Source organism: Condylura cristata, unplaced genomic scaffold (assembly GCF_000260355.1).
Source record: "Condylura cristata isolate star-nosed mole 26May11 unplaced genomic scaffold, ConCri1.0 scaffold00010, whole genome shotgun sequence".
Lineage (NCBI taxonomy): Eukaryota > Metazoa > Chordata > Mammalia > Eulipotyphla > Talpidae > Condylura > Condylura cristata.
Genome location: NW_004567111.1, coordinates 42,156,273 through 42,179,937, shown reverse-complemented (window position 1 = coordinate 42,179,937; position 23,665 = coordinate 42,156,273). Strand labels below are relative to the sequence as shown.

The 23,665-nt window shown below is 36.8% G+C and overlaps 1 protein-coding gene across 3 annotated transcripts in view; it reads right to left on the bottom strand.

Annotated features, from left to right (window-relative positions):
- MTUS2 (microtubule associated tumor suppressor candidate 2) overlaps nt 1-23,665 on the bottom strand; it is a 417,304-nt gene that overhangs the window by 55,527 nt on the left and 338,112 nt on the right. The window contains exon 1 of one of the 3 annotated variants that reach the window (XM_004680176.2): nt 3,165-3,502. The exons of the other annotated variants lie outside the window; for them this stretch is intronic. Coding sequence (XP_004680233.1) covers nt 3,165-3,218 — 54 coding nt within the window. The 5' untranslated portion in view covers nt 3,219-3,502. Of the gene's footprint in view, nt 1-3,164; nt 3,503-23,665 lie in introns of those variants that run through there. 3 annotated transcript variants of the gene reach the window in all.

Here is a 23,665-nt window from a genome sequence, read left to right as displayed (position 1 = left end):
TTTCCTTTGATAACCTGACTTTCCTAAAAGACAATAAACTCTGAAAATTGTACACAAAGAGCTGATGGTTTGCTCTAGGGCCACACTAAGTACACAGGTAAATATCTGTTTGTCCCCAAGCTTTCCTAGGCCATACCTGTCCTTTAAAAATACCCACAGAATGAGTCGTTCTGCAGATGGCTCTCTAGTCAGAATCGCAAAATACACCCGTGCATCTTAACTCAAGTTTAAGAATCTGGGTGTTGTTTCAGTCTAGAATGTAATTCCTCATGTCCCCATGTGATTGAATTACCCACTGTGTTTACTCTCATCTTCCACCAAACTGGGCTAAAACATCTTCACTCATGTACTCCTTGCTTAGAATTACATTTTTTCTCTTCACCTCTATATTAAAACTCCACCCCATTCCTCAAGTGTGATTTATATTCCACTTTTCCTAGGAAACTTTGATTCCAGCACTGATTTCTCTAATATCACTGAATTCCAAAAGCAAGTATGGTCAATACGTGTAGCTGTTATTTAATTCTCCACCATCAGTTACACCGATGTCTAGCTGCTCTGTGTTACTGATGCCCACTTGTAATTTCTCTAGAAAAAGTAGAAGAATAACTGAAAAATGACTGGTAAACTCCATAGACTGAGCTATGCCTTTTCATAATTGTTTCATAGTTCCCACAAAAAGCAGGGCAAAGTAGACCAGCCATAAAAATTGTCTATGGACGGATTGTTTTTAGTTGAAAATACATATTCACAATCAGCTTTTAAAAACTATTTGATCAAGGGGGAGTGGGGAGGAAGCCAATAGATTATATACAGTGGAGGATTATGGGTGCTTTAGTGGTAGATGTGGTATGGCAACATATACCTTAAGAGGTGTGCATCTATGCCCCTAAATCACATATAGTGTTGCCTCAATGAATATTACTAAAATTCTTTTTAAAATGCTCATTTGACACATTTTTGTTGATTTCATACTATATTTTATCATTTCCCCTACTAAGTAAATGCTAAAGAACCATTTTCAGACTTTTATTTCTTAGCCCCATCTCTGAAAAAAATTACTAAAAAGTTATCTCTAACTGCCTACACTCTTTTTGATTCTGATCAAAATGTTTTATTTAAAACAATTTACCTGTCATACTAAAATAGTCTGTTTTGTGAAGTTCTGAGGATACATTTTTTTTATGGTTTACTAATCTGGGCTAAAATAATTAGAAACAACTTTATCAACATTTTATCAGGTCTCTTTCAAAACATGTAGATGTTGGGGCTATCAGAGCTGATGAACAGACTGAAGGATTTTATGGTAGGCTTTAAAGGAGTACTAGTTTCCAGAGTTGGAGATAAGAGTGAAATGCCATAGTATACTTAGTATACAATGCCTGACCCAATATGCAACTTCAGAATAAACAAGTGACTACATCATCAATTACTATATCTAATACAATTATGTGAAGTAATTCTGAAAAACAGCAAACTGAACAAAACAATGACTTTTTAAATTAAAAAAATAATTCCTAAACTGAATAGCTAAATTATATATATACAATATATATCCATCAGGACTACTATATTAAAATATAGGACAGAAAATTCAAGTAAGGTAGGTATAAACAACGCTAATAGGTGTAGACTTTTTAAGTATTTATCAGTGAAAATAATTTGTATTAAGTTTGAGGTTACAAAGCAAAAATATTTGAAAGTTACTTAAATACACTGCTGAAGAGATAAAATACTATTTTCCAAAATCTCTGAATTAAAGACTGACATAGAGACAGTTATTTCAAAAACTTGATTTGAAACTAAAGAGGAGGATGGATTCACCTTAAAATACATTTTCTTAACAAGACTCTATTTCTGAAACTTTTATACCTAAGTTTTGGAATATGAACACTGTCATATTAAACATGCAGTCAATACTTTCCTCTGATTAAAACTATTGTTACTAAGCTTCCTCGGTAGCTTTTTGCAGCCACTTGTCTTATAAAAGGGGATAATCTCTTCAATTGATTGGATTTGCAGATATCAGGCTGCTAATGCTATATATTAATTACTAAATGTGAATATAAATATTTTAGTTTATGTCCATGATAGCAAAAGCCAAACCCACTAAAATGGATATTTCTACTGGAACAACAAAATACCTAGTGGCTTTTTTAAGATATCAGTTTAATTTTCTTAGCTGTGTGGTATGCAACCTTACTTTGGGTCAAAGTTCATAAGCAGAACTGATAACTAAGATGTTCCCAAATGACTCCTTGTAATGAGTTTTATATTAAGTCATCTATTTCCTTCACATACTATACCTTCAGCTTTCTATATCGTTGATGCCCACATAGGTAGAAAGGAGGCATTTTCAAATTCTTGTTAAATCCCCTTTTATGTATCTCTAAGAAGTCCAAATGTGTGTGATAATAAAATAAATCACAGAGAAAATTTCTTAGCAAGATAGTTTTAGCAGTGAAGCTAAAAGCATGATCTACAAGATCACAGACATATGTTAAAAGCAAAGAAATTTTTGATGTTGGAATTGTCATACATTTCTCCCTTCTCTATTCTCAACTCCCTGCCTGTGAATTTTCCTTCAGGAAAGACTAGAACACACCCTCATACTCTCTGGCTCCTTAAGTTTCCACCTCTGTGTTATGCACCCCTGGGAGATGCAAAGAAGTACAGAAGGAATAACTGGACCCCCACTTTCCCTTCCAAACAGAAGTATATAACTTACACTGATGGATGCTGTTTATAGAAAAGTCATAAACTTTCAAAGGTAGCAACTGGGCAAGGAGATATATGTTAGCTAATCTAAACTCCCTACTAGGAATAGGTTTTACAGGTCCATTAAAATGCATTAAGAACCTCTCAAGGATTTCTTGACAGTTTGAATTTCAAACGTTTGAGCAGGTCCCTACTGTCTCAGGAAAATGCAACAGTTACATTTGAGCCAGCAGAAACAGAATTATGTAAGGCACTGCAGGACTGTATGTGAGACCCAGAGGTTGTGCGAACACCACTCACAATTCTGCACACTGGAACCAGTAAGGCAGCCTCCTGCTCACCAACAAAGCACACCCACATGCTGGGGAGAGGGGCAGAGGAGGCTGGCTCTGGCTTTCTCTCAGCCCTTTGCAAGGAAGGAGAAGAAAGAGGGGAAGGCAAAGTACCGTCTTGTCCAGGCACTGAAGGCAGTTATAAGGCTTGCAGCAGCAGTGGCCCATCCCGGCAGGCAGGCTGGCAAGGGGACCTCCTTCATTCAACGTGTCGGCGGGTAATTCCTAAGGCGAGGTAATGGCTCAAACGAGAGGGGTGCGCCGCTAGGAGCTGTCACAACTTCCATGTGGCCCCCTCGGCTACCTTATTTCCCCTAAATAACTTCAGGAATCCTGGAGGCAGAGGAATGAGTGGAGGAGGAGCGCAGAGCAGCAGCGTTAAGATCCCGCTGCTGGGAGGGGGAGGACGAGAGCCAGGAAGGGAGGGGCAGGCGAAGGGAGGGTCACTTTGCCACTGGAATCCTTCGAGTGAGGCAAATCAATAGTCGCATAACAACTGAGCGTTTACCAAAGCCATCTCTCCGAGAGGACGTTCCAGACGGCTTTTACCGGGGAGCCCTGGCCGGTCCCAGCCCTCCCCCAAGTGGCGAAGCGCTTCTGCGCGACGCAGACACGCCTGGAGAGGACGCAGGAACACAAAAGAGCCTGCTCTACTGGGGTTCCTCCAGGTTGGGGACTGGCAGAGGGCTGAGAGACCTGACTCTGCACAAATACTGGCTTTCTATTTTCCTGGGAAGTTAAAAAAAATATTTTATGATGTAAGTGGTCTTTCTTCCCGTGTAACTCCTTCTTTCCCGGTATGGTTACTCTTGGGGATCACCCATCACTCATATTCAAATTCTGTGCCCTGAGCATTTCCCCCTATTTTTTTTTTTAAGATTTATTTATTCATATAGAGCTGGGGTACAGGCCAGAGATGCGGAGGGTGAAAGGCTTCACCATTGACAGAGTGGGGAGCAGAACAGGCAGATCAGCGACATACACTGCTGGGGGGAGCAGCGGGCGGGTCAGGAGAGGTCTGCAGCGCCATGTGGTCACCTCAGGGGCAGGCTGGGATCGAACTCATGTGGAAGTGGCTTTAGCTTCTTAGTGCTGTGTTTTAACCCGCTGCGCCACCAGGGAGGGCCCCATTTCCCCCTAATTTAAAGAAATCTTTATATGTGAAATATAATTGTGAAATCACTTGCCCTGTCTAACATGCATATATCATTCCAGTGGCTTAAGTAATTAAAATGGGAGTTTCAGAAAGCTATTACCCTCCAGTTTGTTAGCATAAAAGCCTTAGAGGACTTGATTTTCCTAGGCAATTTGTCATTTTTTCAGACAGTTAAAAATAAAAAAAAAAAAGGAAGGAAGTTGGAAGTAAAAGTTGTTTTTTTCCAAAAGGGATGTGGGAATTACAATGTGTAATACAGAGAGCAAAAGATGCAAATATTACAAGACTATATGACCTGATTACCTCAAAGGAGAAATTGAGAAATTTATCTTCACAGGACAAATTGAGAAATTTATCATCTACAGAATTATACAATTATGTTTGCCCATTAAATGTGCCTAAGAGTACAACCAGACAATAGGACAATAGTTGCTAAAATTAGATAATTTCACTGATTTGAGATGTCCCAAGCACACTTTTAATTGTCAAAGGCTACAGAAATGTGCTTGTAGAGAGGATAAGGAGATTTGTGTCAAATATGAACAGACTGAGATGTTTGTTCTAAACTTAAAAGAATACGTCCATTTTTTTTAAAGGCCAACAAGTAAATTAGCACAATCCATTAGTAGGCTATTTGGCTGTACCCATCAAAATTTAAATGTCCATTCATTCTGACCCAACATTTCCATTTCTATACTCAAGAATACCCATGTGACTATGGATATATGCAAGGGATATTCAGAATCATTTGTAACAGCATAAAAATAGGTATACCCTAGATATCTAACACCTTTCCACTGTATGGAAAGGTGAGACACTGTTAAATGAGAAAATAAACTTTTACATAAAACAAAATCACGCACATAGATACCTTTATGTCTACAATAAAGCTTTTGGAAAGATACACACCATTCATTCCCTTCAAAAATATAAAATATGAGCAAGAGAGTGAATTTCCACTTGTACCCTCGTGCCAGAATGTCTTATTTTATTATTTTAAAACAGTGAGCCAGTGATCATTGCCTGGGCTCTGTAAAGCCAGGAAATGCAGAACCAACTTCCTCTCACATGGGCTTGCCATCTTTGGCAGGAGCTTGAGCAGCTTTTCTCCAAGGAAAAGAAGCTCTCAGTATCTTGAACTTGACCCTGGGCTGACAATTGTTTTTGATACTTTGAAACTCTGGGAGGAAAACTATATTGAAGAAGCTACCTCCCACCCCCTTGTTCACAACAGCCATGTGTCTACAATGAACGAGCTAAATATATTGTGTTCACACAATGGAATATTATTCAGTCTTCAAAAGTGAGATTCTGACACATGTTATAACATATAAACTGTGAGGACAATTTGCTAAGTGTAATAAACGGGACACAGACAGGTAATACTGTGTGATTCTATGGTGACCCACAGTAGTCAGGTTCATAAAGACAAAAAGTAGAGACCTAGTGGTTGCCAGGAACTGGGAAGACCAGGAGGAAATGTTTAATGAATGCAGTTTCAGTTTTGCTGATGAAAAGACTTAGAGAAATTGGTTGTACAATAATGTATATGTATTTAATGCTACCAAACCATAAAAGTAGTTAATATAGGCTCTCCCTGGTGGAGCAGCAGGTTAAAGCACAGCACTAAGCTAAAACCATATCAGCTTGAGTTCAATTCCCAGTGAGGGAGGTGATCCACATGACACAGCAGACCTCTCCTGACCTGCCCACTGCTCCTGTACTTTGTCAGTCGGCCTGTTCTGCTCCCCACTCTGTCTCTGGTGAATCCTCTCACGCCCCTGCACCTTTGGCCTGCACCTCAGCTCTGCTGGGGTAATAAATATTATTTTAAAAAGTGGTTAATATGATACATTTTTTAAAAGTAATCCAGTTCTTACTTATTTTTAAAAAATATTTTATTTTAATTTACTTATGCATACAAGAACTGGGGTGTAGGCCAGAGGTGGGGGTGGGGTGAGAGGATTCACCAGAGACAGAGTGGGGAACAGAATAGGCAGATCAACTGAAATACACTGCGGAGGGGAGAATCTGGTAAGACAGGAGAGGTCTGCTGTGTCATGTTGGTTAGTGCCCTCGCCAGGGATGGCACTTAAAGCTGCAGTAACTGGTGATAGCTTCACAGTGTTGAGACTTAACCCTTGCACCATCAGGAGGCCTGAATATGGCAAATTTTGTTCAGCATATTTCAAAATTAAAAACTAAAAAATGTAGAGGTCTGCATTCACCTGGAGGTGGGCAGTTCTTGCATGATAAGTATCTGATCACGTTAAGAGAGAGCAAAGCCCCTACTTTAAAAGGAACAGGAATTGGGAGGCTCCAAGCTGAACTCCCCCTAGTAATGTGAAGAGTGCTTTCTTCGGGCAGGGTTTCATTTGTGCACCTTAGAAAACTATCTTTGTAAGTTAGGATTTGGATTGCTCCATGCTAGAAACTGAATGCTTGTTCTTGGGCAATATGCAGGCATGCTTACTCAAGCAGCAGCCTTGGGAGATTAGAGTGAGGGGAGAGGCAACACAGAAAAAGATGAGATTCAGGTTCTAAAAAGCTGGGACTGGGGTTAGCTCAGTCTATTCTATGTGTTGTTGCTGGAGTTGTACATGTGGTAAGATTTCAGGGCAAATTACCCAGATTGTGAAAAATGTACCAGTGTTCTAGAGTTGCATCATTTCTTCTTTTTATGTCAAAACATTTTAAACATTCTCAAAACTAGAGGAATCAATATAAATGACCTTCCTTTCCCCGTTTCCAGTTTTTACCAGTTATTAAAGATTTTGACACATTTGTTTCACTTACCTTTCCCCTTTTGACATATATATTACATACATATTATATATATTCATGATGCAGATTCAACAATTATCAAGATTTTGCTATCTTTCATGTGTCTCTTTTTGCTTAAAGCAAAACCTTACATACTTTAGTATATATCACTAAAATTATGAACAGTTTTATATAACATCACAATGCCCTTAAAACACCAAACAAAATGACATTTTCTTGGCATCTAGTATCTAGTTCATGCAACATTTTCCTGATTTCTCAAAGAAAATTATTTTATTGTTGACTTTCTTGAATCAGGGCCCAAACCAGCTCCACACGTTACATAAAGTGTTAAGTCTCTCAGATCTTTTATAAATGTCCCCCACCCCCTTTCCCCCACGACATTGACTTGTTTAGAAACTGGGTCAGATGGCATGGAGAATGTCCCACATTCTGGACTTGCCTCTAATTCCTTGCAATGTCCCTGCACTTGTGCCTAGAACCTGAAGGTGAAATTTAGTTCTTGGGGCTGAATGAGATACAGGTTCAATTTATTTGGGCAAGAAAATCTCAGGTGTGATGTTGCAGGAGTCACATTTCATTCCATCATGAGGCTCACAACACCTGGGTGTTCCATTTTTAGTGACACGACCATGGATCAGACATGACAATCTCATCTTCTCCATTATAAACTTCCCCATCAGTCTCTCATCTAGTGTTTTCATCTGTTAATGATAATTACCTGAATCAATTATTTCCTTCGAAGTTACAGCAATGCTCTGACTTTATCATCCTTCTGTTTCTGAACTGGAATTTCTATATAAGAACACTTCATTATCAACTAGAAAAATTTAAGTTCTCTGTAATTCAATTTATAAAGGAAAGACAGGGAAATGCTTAATTCTTTCCTTTGAAGTAAAGTTCTCTGAATAAACCCAAGAAGCTGTTAGGTTTCTCTCACTTTTTTGAAAGTATCATAATCAGCTCATGTCTATAATTATAGTGATACAAAGTGTTTTAATAAACTGCGTTTGTTATCCTTTCTAGATGCTCAGTTTATCTCATGTCTGGCCAATGTGAATCCCTTTTTGTTGCCCCGATGTTATTTTATCATAAATCACTAGCTACCTTCCTTGCTTTCTGACAGCACTGTGCCGTAAGTTCACACTGGACATTTCTGTCTGCAGATCTGGGCTCAGCCATTCCCTCCAGAAATGTTGGTTCCTTCTGGCTCGGAATGGGAATTAGATATCATAATCTGGTGCTGTTTGTTGACTTTTGAGGTTCAACCAGGAGAAGTGAGATTTCTCTTGCAGGAGTTGATCCTTCTCACAGACAAGGGTCCTTGGGAGAGGTCTCTGAAGAAATCATGATGGAACCTTTGCAGGGGTGGAAAGGAAACAGCTGCTTCTCTGGAGCCTTTTCAAATGGAAAAATTCTCAAGGAAACATACTTTAAGGAAGATAAACTGGCCTCTACAACAAGGTGGCAAGCCAGAAGCTACATAAGGAGGTACCAACTGACTTAAAAATTGTCTATGAAGTCCCCCAAATACTTGAAACTTGACTAAACTTGTGGAAGACACAGATAGTGGGAATTTAGGCTACTGTTAAGGTAGAATCAAATGTGATCTCATAGGCTGATCAAATCTAAAACATTTTTATTCTTGGTATTTAAAAAAGTTTAAGACAGAGTTTACCCCTACAATGGAATAGGAACAAGCATTAAAAAAGTCATATGAAAAAAATCTTATAAACACTGTTTTCAAACAATACATAATAAAGACAATTAACCATTCATTGACAAAGTCCAGACAGTGGGCTTAGGGGTCATATGCAATATCTCATGTAACTTCTGATGCAGCACTCTCTCTCCTGCCTTGGAGAGACACACTCTTTCCCCTCTAAGTTAAACAAACCTTGATTTATATGTTTACCTAACATTTTGCTTTTTTTCTTGCATTCTGAGGAAAACAGGCCTTCTGCAAAGAAATTTCAAAAAGTCAAGGACAGAACCTTGCAAAGACAGTGTCAGAATTGCTAACCACCAAACGGTGGAGAAAATAAGCTAGTGACAACCAAGTTACCAGACATGTATGTTACAAGAATGGGGGCTGACCCTCACCTACCTCTCTTTCATGTCCTTGTAATTCTGGCTGCATGCCCCTACCCTCTACTAGTAAGCAGGATGGTAGTCTTTCAGACTCTAGATTGCTACCTTCCCCATTTGTTGAAAAATAAATTAAAAAACAGAAAAATTTTTACTTTCTTATTCTTTCAATTTTGTTCTTCTCATTGGCATACGGAACCCCAGACCAACAACTCTGATATCACTCTCAAAGAGCAATGTGAAATAAGCTCTATGGCCAGCTCCATTTTGCAGATGAGAAAACTTTGAAATTGTACAACTTGTCAGGTGTACCTATATCTAGGAAGTGATAGTGGGTCTTAAGCTCAGATCTGATTATAATGCTCATGTCTTTAGTCACTAATTGCTCCACTAACTGCATTTTAATTGTTGAGCCCTTTATTTACAAGCACGACATAATTATAAGTTTGTTATAATCTGATAAAAGATGAGAATATCCAAATATAAATGATGATTCAAATATATTTCTGAAACTGCATCATTTCAGAGTGTAGGAGAGCCTCTATTTCAGGGTTTATTGCTTTCATATAACATTTACAAGCTAATGCACAAGTAGCTTTATAAAGTAACATAGCAGCAAGCATGTACTTAATACAATATTAAAATGTATGACTCTTATTTCTGGTTCTTTGTCTTCTTACATGTGAAATTCCTTACTCAGTCTCACCTCTACCACCTGTCAGATCCAGCCTCCTGCTCAAATTTTTCCTCTTCCAAGGGGAAGTCCTCTTCTGCCTAATCTTCCCATTAGGAGCAAACTTCCTCCTTCTCTGTGATGTCATGTCATTCTGTATACTTGTTCTAACTAAGGACATCCTGCTTCATGTAACAGTAGCTGTTTATATCTGCCTTCGCCCAAACACTATGCCCACTCCTGCCTCACTCATATTCACAACCACAGCGTTGGTGCTTTGCCTTGAGAATGGGGCTTAGTGAACACTTTTTTTTTTTTTTAAAGATTTACTTATACATATAGAACTGGGGTGCAGGCAAGAGGTACAGGGGCAGTGAGAGGATTCACTAGAGACAAAATGGGGAGCAGAACAGGCAGAGTGATGAAGTACACTGCTGAGGAGAGTGAAGAGAGGTCTGCTGTGCCATGTGGTCACCTGGGGGGGGGGGCGTTGGGAGGCGTTGGGGGATGAAACTCACCTGAAGTGGCTGCAGCCAGCTTGCAGTGCTGAGTCCTAACCATTGTACCACCAGGGAGGGCACAGTGAACCCTCTTAAAGGGATGCAGCACCAGGCTTCAGAGAGGTGAGCTCAGGAAATGTGGCTTTTTGGCAGATGCATTTGTATTTTTTACAGTGTGTGAGCCCCAAAGCCATTTGAATAGATAAAAATGGTATCTCTGCCTCACTATTTACTTTAAAAGAAAACCATGAAAAATGGTCATGAAAGAGCCTCTCACGATTGCCAAGGCAACCGTCTGTTTATTTTGGTTCCATTATCCTTTTTCCATGCATCTAAAATACGAGCTGGAGCTAAAGCACTGGATTTTAGCAAAGGAATCACCAGGAAAATATGTGCAGCTTTCAGACACAAGCCATCTAGACATTTTAATATGATGAGAATGGACTGAAAAGGGAAAATACGAACAGAAATCTTGAAATGGAAGTGATTGGTGGCTACAATAATCTGCATTCAGACAACAGATGCTCTGAAACACCTTTGATGTAATAGCCAGGATTTAGAATTTCAGGGAAAAAGAAAGAACTGACATGTATAATTTTGTTCTTAGATACCTGTCAAAAGAGAATTATAAAAATGTCACTGTTTCATAATTCCCAAGTAGGAAGGTTGCTATCTACATAGGACAATCATATTTTTCTTAATTTGCTAGTCTTTGACAGTACTTAAAATTTTTTTTTTTCCTTTTAAGTCAGTGAATAGGATAACTGCAGGGAGGTATCCTTCTGAGGTTCTGGTTATATATTCAAGAGAGCTGACTACTCTCAGAAGAGAAATGAAATTCAAAATAATTTCTTCTAGGTAGGACAAGATTGAGTAACTGATACATAGAATTAGATACAGTGATGAGAACCAGCTGGCAAGGCTCCAAAATGCATCTGTCTGTTTGACATATAAGATCAGAAGTATGATCACAGAGGACCATAAGCTGAATATCAATCAACAATATGATTGCCAATAAAGAAAGAATGTAGACCCTGGAATGTCATCTACGACCAATCCAAGTGTCCAGCCCAGTGTCCTAATCCTCCTTTTATATTGCAGCGAAGCAACAGTCTCCCAAGAACAGATTGAGATTATGGCAGACATGGAGGCAAAGTGTTAGCAATGTCAGTATATGGCTTCTTACTTCCAGTTAGACTCGTCTCCAACCCCTTAAGGAGATTAAATTTCTCTCAGAAATCTCTACTCCTAATTTTGTAGCAATTCTTACCATGGCAATGAAGTCATTATCTGCCTTCCAAATAGGTTACCAGCTTTATGAAAGCAGTGTTCATATTTGCATGTAAGAATACAGCTATATCTTTATCATCTAGCATAGCACCAGGCATACAAGATAAAAAAAGAAAGGAAGTTGGGTGACAAAGAAAAAAGGGTGTTTTGGGGCTTGGCAAGACAAAAGAGTACCCTAAAATCAGAAGACAAAAATCTTCAGCTCAATTCCACCTCCACAATGCACAAAACATTCCGGGTTTTGCTGGACTGACACAGGAGACATCATTCCACAAATCATGGAAAGCAGCTCAGTACTAAAAAAAATTTAAAAAAAAAATGAAAGAACAGACTTTTAACCCAAAAATCATAAAAGAAGGTCCAACACATCCCAGTTGATAAAGATTACCTCCAAGAAAACAACTGTTAGGAAAGAAAACATCAAAGCTAAATGAAATATACTAAAACTAGCTTTTAGAGATATGAAAAAGATATTAAATGATAAATGTAAAAATTAAGACTAGAAATGGACAAAAAAATAGGAAAATAAAGAGTTGACTGAATTTCAAAATGGAAGAGAAAGTTGTTTCAAACATAAATATCATTCTTAGTTCAAAATAGATCAAGTGAACAAAATAAAACAAAATTTAAATTACAAGGAGTCCAAGCTAAAATAAATTAAAATGAAAAAAAATTAAAGGTAGAAAAATATAAGTGAGAAAAAGAAGTAAAAAGAGTAATGGAGAAAATACTGGAAATGGAAAACTGACAAAGAAAGATGAACGCATTATTAGACTGAAGAGGAAAAAGCAATAGAACAGTTCTAATCTTAAAAACTACACTGTAAGAAAACTTCTCAGGGAATTAAATCTTCTCATGGTGTACCCAGAGAAACAATACAGTTGTCCTGATGTTCAACAAGCAAGAATGCAAGTATAAATGCAATAAATACAACAAAGGTTATCTTTGGTGCTAAAAATCAATATTACAATGAGAACATGACGTTTATGAATAACTATGCCCAAAATGATACAGAAATCAACTTTAAGAAGGAAAATATCATTCTTAGTTCAAAACAGATCAAGTGAACAAAATAAAACAAAATTTAAGCTGTCTTGTGATAAACACTGAACTTTATATTTTGATAATAATAAAAATATACCTGGGTGTTGCAAAAGGTTAAAGCACCACATTATGGGACTCTCTGAAGCCACTGCAGCAAGAATTTGATCCCTGTCAGGGAGCTGACCCACATGGCCTGGCAGACCTCTCCTGACCTGTCTGCTGCTCCCCTCAGCAGTGTACCTTGTCAATCTGCCTGTTCTGCTCCCCATACTGTCTCTGGTGAATCCTCTCACCACCCCTGCACCTCTGGCTTGTACCCCCGTTTTGTTAGCATAAATAAATAAAGCTTTTTAAAAAATAAAAAATAAAAATATACCTTTTATTGCAGGACCTTTGAAATAACCATAAAGACTGATCACAAAACATCAGTAAAGTCTATGGCTTAGGAATAATACAAATAACACTCTATTCTCAATGCAGTGCAAGTAGAAATTATTAACCAATGACACAAAAATAAAAATCATTAAAACTAAAGTTAAAATTGAAAACAAAACTATGACAAAAGAATCAGTCTGAAAAGTTTAAAAAACTATTAAACAACTCTTAGGTGAAAGACAAAAGAAAAACTGAAATTAAAGAATTAAAAAAGAACAACAACCCCACTTAAAAAAATAACACATTTAAATCTGTTTTAAGGTGCTGCGTTAGCATAGTAGGTAGTGCATCAGTCTCATAAATCTAATTGTCTTAAAGTTATTGAATGAAATACTTTCATAAGTAAAGGGGAAATAACTGAAAGTGTGTAAAATAAATGACTTAACTACTTAGCTCAAATCACTAGAAATTAAAGAAACCAAAAGAAAAGCACTAGGAGGGAAATAGTAAACGATAAAGGCACAAGTTAATGAAGTAGAGAATAGGAAGTTAATAGACTTGATTGAAAAATGTCAAAATAGCAAATCACTAGTCTAACTTGAAAAAGGAAAATAAAAGAAAGCACAAATAAAACAAAGAAATAACAAGGAAGAAACAGAAACCAAACCAAAAGAGTCTATGTGATAGACATCTATACAAATAAATTTAAGTTCTATATTAAATGGATAATTTTTTAAAGAAATACAGATTGCCAAAATTAAGTACATTAGAGAAAAAATGGTTAAACAGATCAAATTTACACAATGGATACAAAGACAATTATTAAAAAACAACTAACACACACAAAAAGCATCAAGTTAGGATATTTATGTCTTCTACCAAACCTCTCAAAAATTAGATTGTTATAGTTTCTATAAATATTGCTACAGCACTGAAAATAGCAACAGGCAGAATATACCTCTGTTCCACAGGAAGAAGTTTATGTCTGAATCCCCTTATGATTATGTTGTATTATGTGGCCCAGGAGAATTAAGGTAGCAGCAGAATTAAGCCCACTGACAGCTGACTTGACAATAGGAAATTTACCCAAGACCCATTATAATCTAATTACAAAAGTCTATAAACACAGAAGAGAGAAGCAGGACAGTCATTGTCAGAGAAATGTTATAATAGCAAAATTTGACCATTGCTGATTTTCAAAGTGGAAGGAAGCCATGATCCAAGAAGTATGGATGGCATCTACTAGCTGGTAAAGACAAGAAAAAATGAATTTTCCCACCTTCAGAAATATCTCCATTTTAGTTCAGTGAGACCCACTCGGGCTTCTAGTGCTTATGATCATTAGATAATGAATTTGTGTTGTTTCAAGACAGTAATTTATGGAAATGTGTTATTATAGTAAATTGAAAACTAGTACAAAATACTAATAAGGAAGTAAAGGAAAACTTCCTAAATTATTAAAATAAATTTAGTATGACTTCATTTTGATATAGAAATCTGATGAATACGCCCATACAAAAGTAAAAATAAAACTATAGACCACTGTTACTCATGCCTATTGCTACAAAAAGACTAAAAAAAAAAAATCAACCAGAATCCAATTCCCTATAAAGAAAATAATATACCATGAGTAATGCGGTTCAGTCCATTATTCAAGGTTAGAAAATCAGAATAATAGAAAATCAGTATCCATAGATATAAGGAAAAAAATAGTACCATTGCCATAGATACTGAAAAGCATTTGACAAACATCAATACTCATTCTTGTTAACATTACTCAAGAAAATAGGAAGGAAGGGTACTTTTTAAACATGCTATTTAAAGACCTCAACATGACAAAAAGGTCTTAGTCCTAAATCCATTATTTTACTTTCAGTAGAAACTGCATACATTTCTGCTCAAAAGAGGAGGAACACAAGGATGTCTACTAACTACTACATTCAAAATATACTGGTGGTATTAGCTACTGCAAGTAAAAAATAAAAACTAGCTAAAGGCAGAGGACTTGGTAAAAAGAAGCCAAATCACTTCTTTGTTAATGTGATGCAATAATATAATTGCAAAGCTTTGGAAAATCAGTGCTCAATGATCAGTACAATAATTCAGTAAGGTAACAAGGTATGAAATTAAAGGACAGAAATCAATAGCCTTCATATATGCAACTATAACCAGAGAAATAATGGAAGAGAAACTCTAACTTAAAATAGCACCAAGGAAAATTAAATGTGTATTTATATATCCATAATGTGTAAATATCATCAGATATACACAATTTACATAAGAAAACTTTAAATTACTCTGGAAAGATACAAAAGTAGACTTAGATAAAAGGAAAGCATTTCATGTTCTTGGAAGGATGACTCACCATCATAAAGATGTCAGATGTCATTCAGTTTATTTATAAGTTTAACTTTACCCTATTGAAAATACCAATAGTTCTTTATTGTATAGAGTTCGACATATTGATATGAAAGTTCATTTGGCAAACATGCAAAGTTATCCAGGAAAAGAATAAGAGTATCTATGAAAGGAGTGGACATATCAGTCATTAAAATATACTATAAAACTTCTATAGTTTAAATTATGCAAAAAGGTTAGAGATGAGTAGCACAAAATAGAAAGCCCAGAAATAGTCCTAGAGAAATATGGAAATAGAGTATATGATATGGCTGGGATCTCAAATCAATGGGACAAAAACTATTTTTGAAATAAATGGTTCTACAGTCATTTAGATAAAGATATAATTAGATCTAAACCTCACACCATATCCAAGAATAAACTCCTAGATGAAGTAGGAATCTAAATTCAAAAATAAAGCCATAAAAGTACTGGGGAAAGGTGAATTTCTCTGTAACATGAATATGGGACTTTCTAACTATGGCTAAAAATACACAAGAATAAAAAACTAGTATTTGACTATATTTTTATGGTTTGATGGTAAAAACTGCCATACACAGTCAATAAATGATAACTGACACATTAGGAGAAAGTATTTGCACCCTGTGTTACCACATCATTAAAAAACATTCTTCAAAATCACAGGGCCCAGGACTAAAAATCCAACCGAAAAATGAGAAATTCACAGTTTACAAAAATGTAAAAGTAGCCCTTACACATACAAAAACTGTTCAAAGTATCTCATAATTAGAGAAATACAAACTAAAACACGTTGAGATGCCGTTTCTCACCCATCTGGTTGGCTCACATGAAAGGAAACAACAGGATGTTTGATTAGTCAGGCCTTAAGGAAATGGTCACTCTCATATGAGGTGGTGGGAATGCACAGTCGGATGAACCTAATGGTGTTGGGTTGGAACTGGAGGTCTCAGGATGGACTGGTGTTTTCACTACACATACAGTTGATAGCCAAATATGTGCAGAAACTTAGAAATGACCCAGATGCCATGTCCCATGGCATGCAAGTGGGCAGAAGATGGGCAATTCCATAAAATGGCCATGATGAAAACTAACTAAATTGTATTGATAACATAAATATGAAACAAAAAGGTGAAAACACTATAACATATCCTATTGTCCTTTTGGAAGTGAAGTGTTTTTTTTGTTTGTTTGTTTTTGTTTTTTTTTTCCCCCAAATTAAAAGTCAAAAAAGGCACAAGCAAACACAAACACAAAAATGATGACATGTTTAACTCATTAAAATCACAAAATTGGTTCATGAAATGATACTCAAAGTGGAGTGAAAATCAACCAAAACTGAAAGAAAATCATTATAGTGTAGGTAAATAATGAATAATTAACATCTAGATATCTAAACTCTAACTGGTAAAAGTGAGATAATATAATAGAAAAAGAAAGAATCTCGAAAAGCAATTCTCAGAAGAGGAAACTCCAATAGTCCACAAACATACAAAATGTACACAATTCTTAAAAATAGGAAGTTAAAGCAGAGTAGGTTTCTTCTAGGAAGGGATGTTAATAAATTATGGAGAGGTACACACAGAACTTGATATTTATCTGAAACATTTTCTTTTTAAGGAAAATGTGAAAAGCATATACAGCATGATATTAGGTTTTAATGACCCTGGATAACTAGCACAAGGTTATTATGAAGCAGTTCTTCTCCCCTTTTTCTGTGTCTGGAGGATTCCTTGCCAGAAGAACAGCGTTCCTGTATTGCTCACCATCCTAAAGACATTCCTTCCACCAAGGCAAGCCTTCAGCAACTTATGCTAATCATTCTCTACAAAATTTGCCATATATTTTCTAAAGGCGTTTACATAATCACTTACATCCTGAAAAACTAAAATATAGAACTTCAGAAGATAATTTTTTTTTTTGGTGGGGCTGTGCTATCTAATTTTGATTTCCATTATGATAAATGAGAAGTAGTACTGAAACTGCTATTTTTATTTTAAAAATGTGATGCTTATAAATTTCTAGAAGCCTACATATTTGGATAATAAAGAAGTCAGGGTTAGATTGTCAATATTATTTAAAGTTGAGACATTTTGAATAGATTCTGATAAACTTACTTAATTAAGAAGCAGATCAAAAATGCTTAAGCCGTAGCTACTTAACATGATTATGAGTGCTGATTATTCAAATAGAATTAATTACTCACAAATTCCCCAAGAACATTAACCAACTCTCTAGTGGCAGAAAAATGGGCAATTTTATTCTTATAGAATATAGGCTAAATTTTTTCCTCCTGGAAAAATAGAAAACAGCTAAGTATTTAATTGGTCAGTGTCTAAAGAGAGAGCAGGAAGCCTCTACTTTCACAATCAATACAGGAATGTGAACTATAAGAAAAGCTTCTGAAGCTTGAACCTCTAATTTAGAGTTAACTAAGGGTCCCAGGAAGGCAGAAGAAAACCTTACTTTTCTGTTTATTAGAAAGTCAGCTTATCACACTACTTTACCATATCTTCTTTTTTGGTGGTTGACCAGTTGTTTGCCTTGTTTAAACATCTGCTTTGCCCTGAGCATAAACCCTTAGGAGGAAAGGATGAGCATATACTTTCTCTGCTCAGCCTTTATGGTTCCTTCCACTGTCTAGATTTAGTGTAGACTTAAACTCCAGAGGATGTCCAGAGGGCTGACATTGTATGGGATTGTCTCAGGTGTTGCACAGAATTGGAGCCAGGAGTTCTTGGGTAGGTATTCTCGTTGGGGGAAAATAAGCCAGGAAAGCCTCTTGTGGCTATAAGGGAGATCTTAAAATGACATCTTTGTGGAAGAGAAGAGAAGAGGAAGTCAGGCAGGGGAGAAATCATGACCTGGGATCTCAAGTCAGGGTTTTATTCTGCCTTTCCTAGAGTTGGCCCTAAGATCCTAGAGAACTGCTGATGATTTTCAGTAGGGGAGGGGCGTGGTGAGATTGTGGTGTCAGGTAGCACCCACTAATGAAGTAATCAAACTTTGAGACAGTTGATGTAGCAGGTCTAGATGGGATGGACTGGAAAGGTAAATACAGATGTATGTATAAATACTCATGAGAAAGAAAGGTGGGAGAAGAATAAGATAAATGTTATATATACAGTATACACATTCTACATGTGTTACTCATATACTATATAAAGTTGACTCTTGAACAACATGGGTTGGAACTGTGTGACTGCACTTACAAGTGAATTTTCTTGTAAACAGACATTATAAACTTTTGGCATGGATAAATAAATACAGTTCAGTACTGTATCTTCTCTTCCTTGCGATTTTTTAAAACAATATTGTGAATACATATGACATACAAAAATATGTGTCAATTAACTCATGTTATTGGTTAAGATTTCTGATCAATTATAGGCTATTACTTAAGTTTTTAGAGAATTAAAATTATATGGGGATTTTCAAATGCATGGCAGGGACAGGGGTAAGTACCCAAACTCCCATATCTTTCAAAATTCAACTGTAGGCCCTCCCTGGTGGTGCAGCGGGTTAAAGCACAGCACTGAGAAGCTAAAGCCACTTCCGCATGAGTTCGATTCCCGCCTGCTCCGGAGGTGACCACATGGCCTTGCAGACCTCTCCTGACCTGCCCGATGTTCCCCTCAGCAGTGTACTTCATCGATCTGCCTGTTCTGCTCCCCACTCTGTCTCTGGTGAAGCCTCTCACTGCCCCTGAGCCTCTGGCTTGTACCCCAGTTCTGTATGTACAAATAAATAAATCTTTTAAAAAAAATTCAACTGTATATAAATTTTTATATGTTATATGCAAGTATTATGTACATGTGCATACATATCCACTGTTACATACATATGATTTACTATGTGAAATTGGCTAATGTAATAATGTAATTATGGAGGTTCAGAAGCACCACATTTGGTTTTCTCAGAGAGAAATGGTGGTATAATTCCAAAATGAATCTGAGAACAAGGAGAGTTAATGGTGCAGAAGCTGACTTGATGGTGACTGAGGAAGAGCTGGTGTTGCAGACAAGTTCAAAGGCATGAAAATATCAGTGTCTCAGCTCAAAAGGAAATTCCCACTTACTCCATCTTCTTTGTTCTACTCTTCAATTGATTGCATGAAATCCACCCACACTGGAGAGGGCAATTTTCTTGAACTATTGAGTATTTCACTGTTTCAAATGTTAATCTTACCCTCAGACATGCTGCACATGCACCAGAACCTGTGTAATCCAATATCTGGCCACTTTGTGGTCTTGTAAAGTTGACATATAAATTAACTATCTCAGAGAGCTACCATGTTCCTAGTTTAGGTGACTCTGGTGCCAAGATGCAACAGAGTAAGAACTACAAGGAGAAGGCATGGAAAAAACTATCTGTTGAATCAATGTTCTCTGATAATTGAGTGCAGACAACAAGCAAGGCTAGAGTTTGGGAATTTTCAGTAGATATAAGCAACCAGTTCAGGATTGCCTTAGGGATGGTCTGAAAAAGAGGAACCCAATTTTAAAAGACAGAGAGAAACAAGTGGTTCAAAATGATTGGAAAACAGGGAAAATCTGAAGATTGCAATGCTAGAAGTTAAGGAAGTTGAGTTTCAAGAATTAAGATATGACAAAAAGCTATCTGCACAGAGTTTTAAGAAGATGGGATTTAAATGGATCCTTTAGTAGTGGAGATTAGGACATCATTGAAGTAGTAGCCAGGGATTATGCTCAAAAGCACAAGCACATATGTAAGGGGCATGGCAAGAGGAAGGTATTTGAGTTGCCAGAAGGAGTCACTAACCCTCCAACACTGGTGAAAAGTAGCGAGCACTAATAGCGATGCATTATATGTAACAGAGATGAGAGCTTGAAGGAGATCAAGTTTAATTCTTCTTGATGAAGAGAGAGGCAAGGTTTTCTGTTAATAGGAAAAGGTAGGTTTTCACTCAAGATGGTGGGCTGAGGACATGCACCTCATTCCTTTCCAAAATTAAGATTTTTTAAAGAAGACTTATTTATTTATGCATACAGAGCTAGGGTACAGGCCAGAGGTGCAGGGGCGTGAGAGGATTCACCCGAGACAGAGTGGGGAGCAGAACAGAACAAGTGACAAAGTACACTGCTGAGGGGAGCAGCGGGCAATCAGGAGAGTTCTGCCACTCTTTCTGGGTCAGCTCTGGGGAGGGGATTGAACTCGCTGAAGTGGCTTTAGCTTCTTAGTGCCATGCCTTAACCCGCTGTGCCAACAGGGAGGACCCCAAAATTAAGATTTAAATTTATTACTTTTGTTGCAAGGAGATACAGCAGGGTAAAAAATCAGCACCACAGACCAACTTCATAAGTAACTGGAGCTCACAGCAGACAAAAAGTTACTTGATGATGCAATAATCTCAAATATTCAAGAGGTTGCTCTTATAAATCTTCCATATGCATAATTCAGCTGTTCTTATTTTATGTAGAAAATGCATCTTATGCATTTTCTGCAGCTGCTACCCAGCATTATCACTATATTCTCTCTGTCTCATGTTTATGCTTTTACTGATGCATTGTATATTGCCTTTGGCTTGTTTACTATAATCTCTTTTTCAGTTTTTAATTCATCTGCCTGTTCCTGTGAGAAAACTCTGTTTGGTTCAAGGAAGCACTCTCCAGCACAAACACTACTGGATGGAGCTCTTGTCTCAGTTGCTGGTCAAATTTTGGGGGCTCGGGTTGATGATTCTGGGTACCACACATAATGATACAATAAAAAGACACTAAAATATCATATGGTGATTCTCTTATATAAGTAGCTGTGAGCAGAAAGTTTAAAGACAAAACAAACCCTTGTAGGGTCCTGGTTGGTGGCACAATGGGTTGAGTGTAGCACTATGAAGCTAGCCAAGGCTGATTCAGCACAAGTTCAATCTCCACCAGGGAGGTGATCCACATGGCGTGGCAGACCTCTCCTGTCTTGCTCAATGCTCCCCTCAGCAGTGTATTTCAGTCAATCTGCCTGTTCTGCTCCCTGTTCTGTCTCTGGTGAGTCTTCTTACCACCCCTGGACCTCTGGTCTGTACCCCAGTTCTGTATACATAAATAAATTTTTAAAAACAAAGAAACAGATGAAAAAACAAATCTTTGTAAAGAGCTCATCTTCAGAAATCTGCAGTGAATATGGAAAAAGTGTGGATAGTTTCCTGCATACACACACACACACACACATACACACACACAACTTTTCCCTTCATTACAAAAAGCATAGTAATTTTTAAATTACTAAGTAATTATACTTGCAACACATAGGCTAGACAAAAAGCTAACATTTCCAGTATATAATTTACCTTAAGTCAGTATGTGAAAGACAACAACCAAAATGGGAATGATTGAGTGGAGGATGTAGATATGGGATTTATCTTTAAAAGAATAAAAAAAAAATTCAATTTGTCAAAAGTATACCTGTGTTCACTCTACCAAGTTACCATGTGCACCCCTAAATACTAAGTGAACTACAAGCATACTATTATATTGGGAGAGGGTTTTCTTAACACATAGGAACAAACAAGTAATGACATTTATTTTAGCCATTAAAACTAGCTAATGCTGATAAGGTGCCATTCTATGATCTTTATTCAGTCCACAAAAGAAACAAGTCCACATTCCAGGATAGTCTGCTCTTACCTTCTCTTTTCTGGAACTCTGGATTTTTATCAACTTCTAGTTTCTGTGGTGCTTAGATATATTCTTTTTTAAAATTTATTTTATTTATTTATATATTTTTAAATTTATTTATTTGTGCATACAGAACTGAGGTACAGGCCAGAGGCTCAGGGGCGGTGAGAGGCTTCACCAGAGACAGAGTGGGGAACAGAACAGAGTGGGGGCAGATCAACGAAGTACACTGCTGAGGGGAGCAGCGGGCGGGCTAGGAGAGGTCTGCTAGGCCATGTGATCACCTCCGGGGCAGGCGGGAATCGAACTCATGCGTAGCAGCTTTAGATTCTCAGTGCTGTGCTTTAACCCACTGCACCACCAGGGAGGGCCGCTTAGATATATTCTTAAGGTCTTAACCAATATGTAAATTTTTCAAAGGCAAAAATCCACATTTTTATTCTTCCCTATTGTTTCTCATTGTTTTATTGTATTTCTTCACTCATACTTCCTAAGTGCTGCTGTATTGTACACATCCATTTCCAGATGCAACATTCTTCTTCCACCTCAGATCTTTCTGAGATTTTTCTCATCTTCATTATCTGGAAGTTTCTTAAATGACAGTCTGTAGAGGGGAATATCTTTCAATTTTTGTCTAAATATATCTTTATTCTACCACAGTTTTGAAAGACAGTTTCACTGGGGAAACTATTATAGATTGACAGTTATTTTTTCTTCAGTATTTTTTTATTCTATTGTCTTTGTCCACTGCTTTTCTAGGAGTTAGCTCTCAGTCTGCATGAGGCTTCTTTTAGACTCTTTTTCTGTGATTGCTATAAAAATCTTCCTTTTTTGTGTTCTGCAATTATACTGCAAAGTATGTAGGTGTGAGTTTCCTTTTATTACCTTGATTCATTATTCTTTTCAAGTCTGAGGATTCATGTCATTTATTAATTTTAATTTTTTAGTCATTGTTTTTAATGTTTCTCTGAGCTCCCTCTATTCGTTCGTTCTTTCTGGAACTCATTTCATGATTTGGTCTTTTTCTTTCTATCTTCCATATTATATAACTTCTTTGGTATTTACCATATTTTTGTCTTTCTGGGCTATATTCTGTGTAATTTCTTCAGATCTTCAATCCACAAGTTATTTTGTAGTGGAACAGTTAAAAAGTTAAATCTTCCAGTAAGTGTTATATTTCAATTATTATATTTTCAAATTTGAGAATGTCTACTAGATTACTTGATAATTTTTAAATCACAATTTGGATTCCTTTTCTTATAAAAGTACATACATTTTGAACACTATTCATAATAAATTTCAATATTATAAGACTTCTGCCTGTGATTCTATTGTTTGTTGTTTCTGCTGATTTTAACAAGTGATTTTGTGTGTGTGTGTGTGTTGTAATTAAAAAAAAAAAAACTCATGTGCTCCTTTTTTTTGGAACTCTATCTGAGGGATTATTTGAGGCCTCCTCGGAGAATGCATTCTTCTTGGGAGATTTTGCTTTTATTCAGACCCAAGATCATTTCAAATTCAAACTCCTGACTTGCCATTTTTAAGATTAGGCAAATAGGATAATGAAAGACTTGTGGGCTGGCACTTAGCCACAATTATCAGGAAAATCCTTTAAATTTTTCTTTGCATAATTCTTAAATAGTGTTTAAAATGTATAAAACACATCAAACACTTAGAATACAGTAAATAATATGACA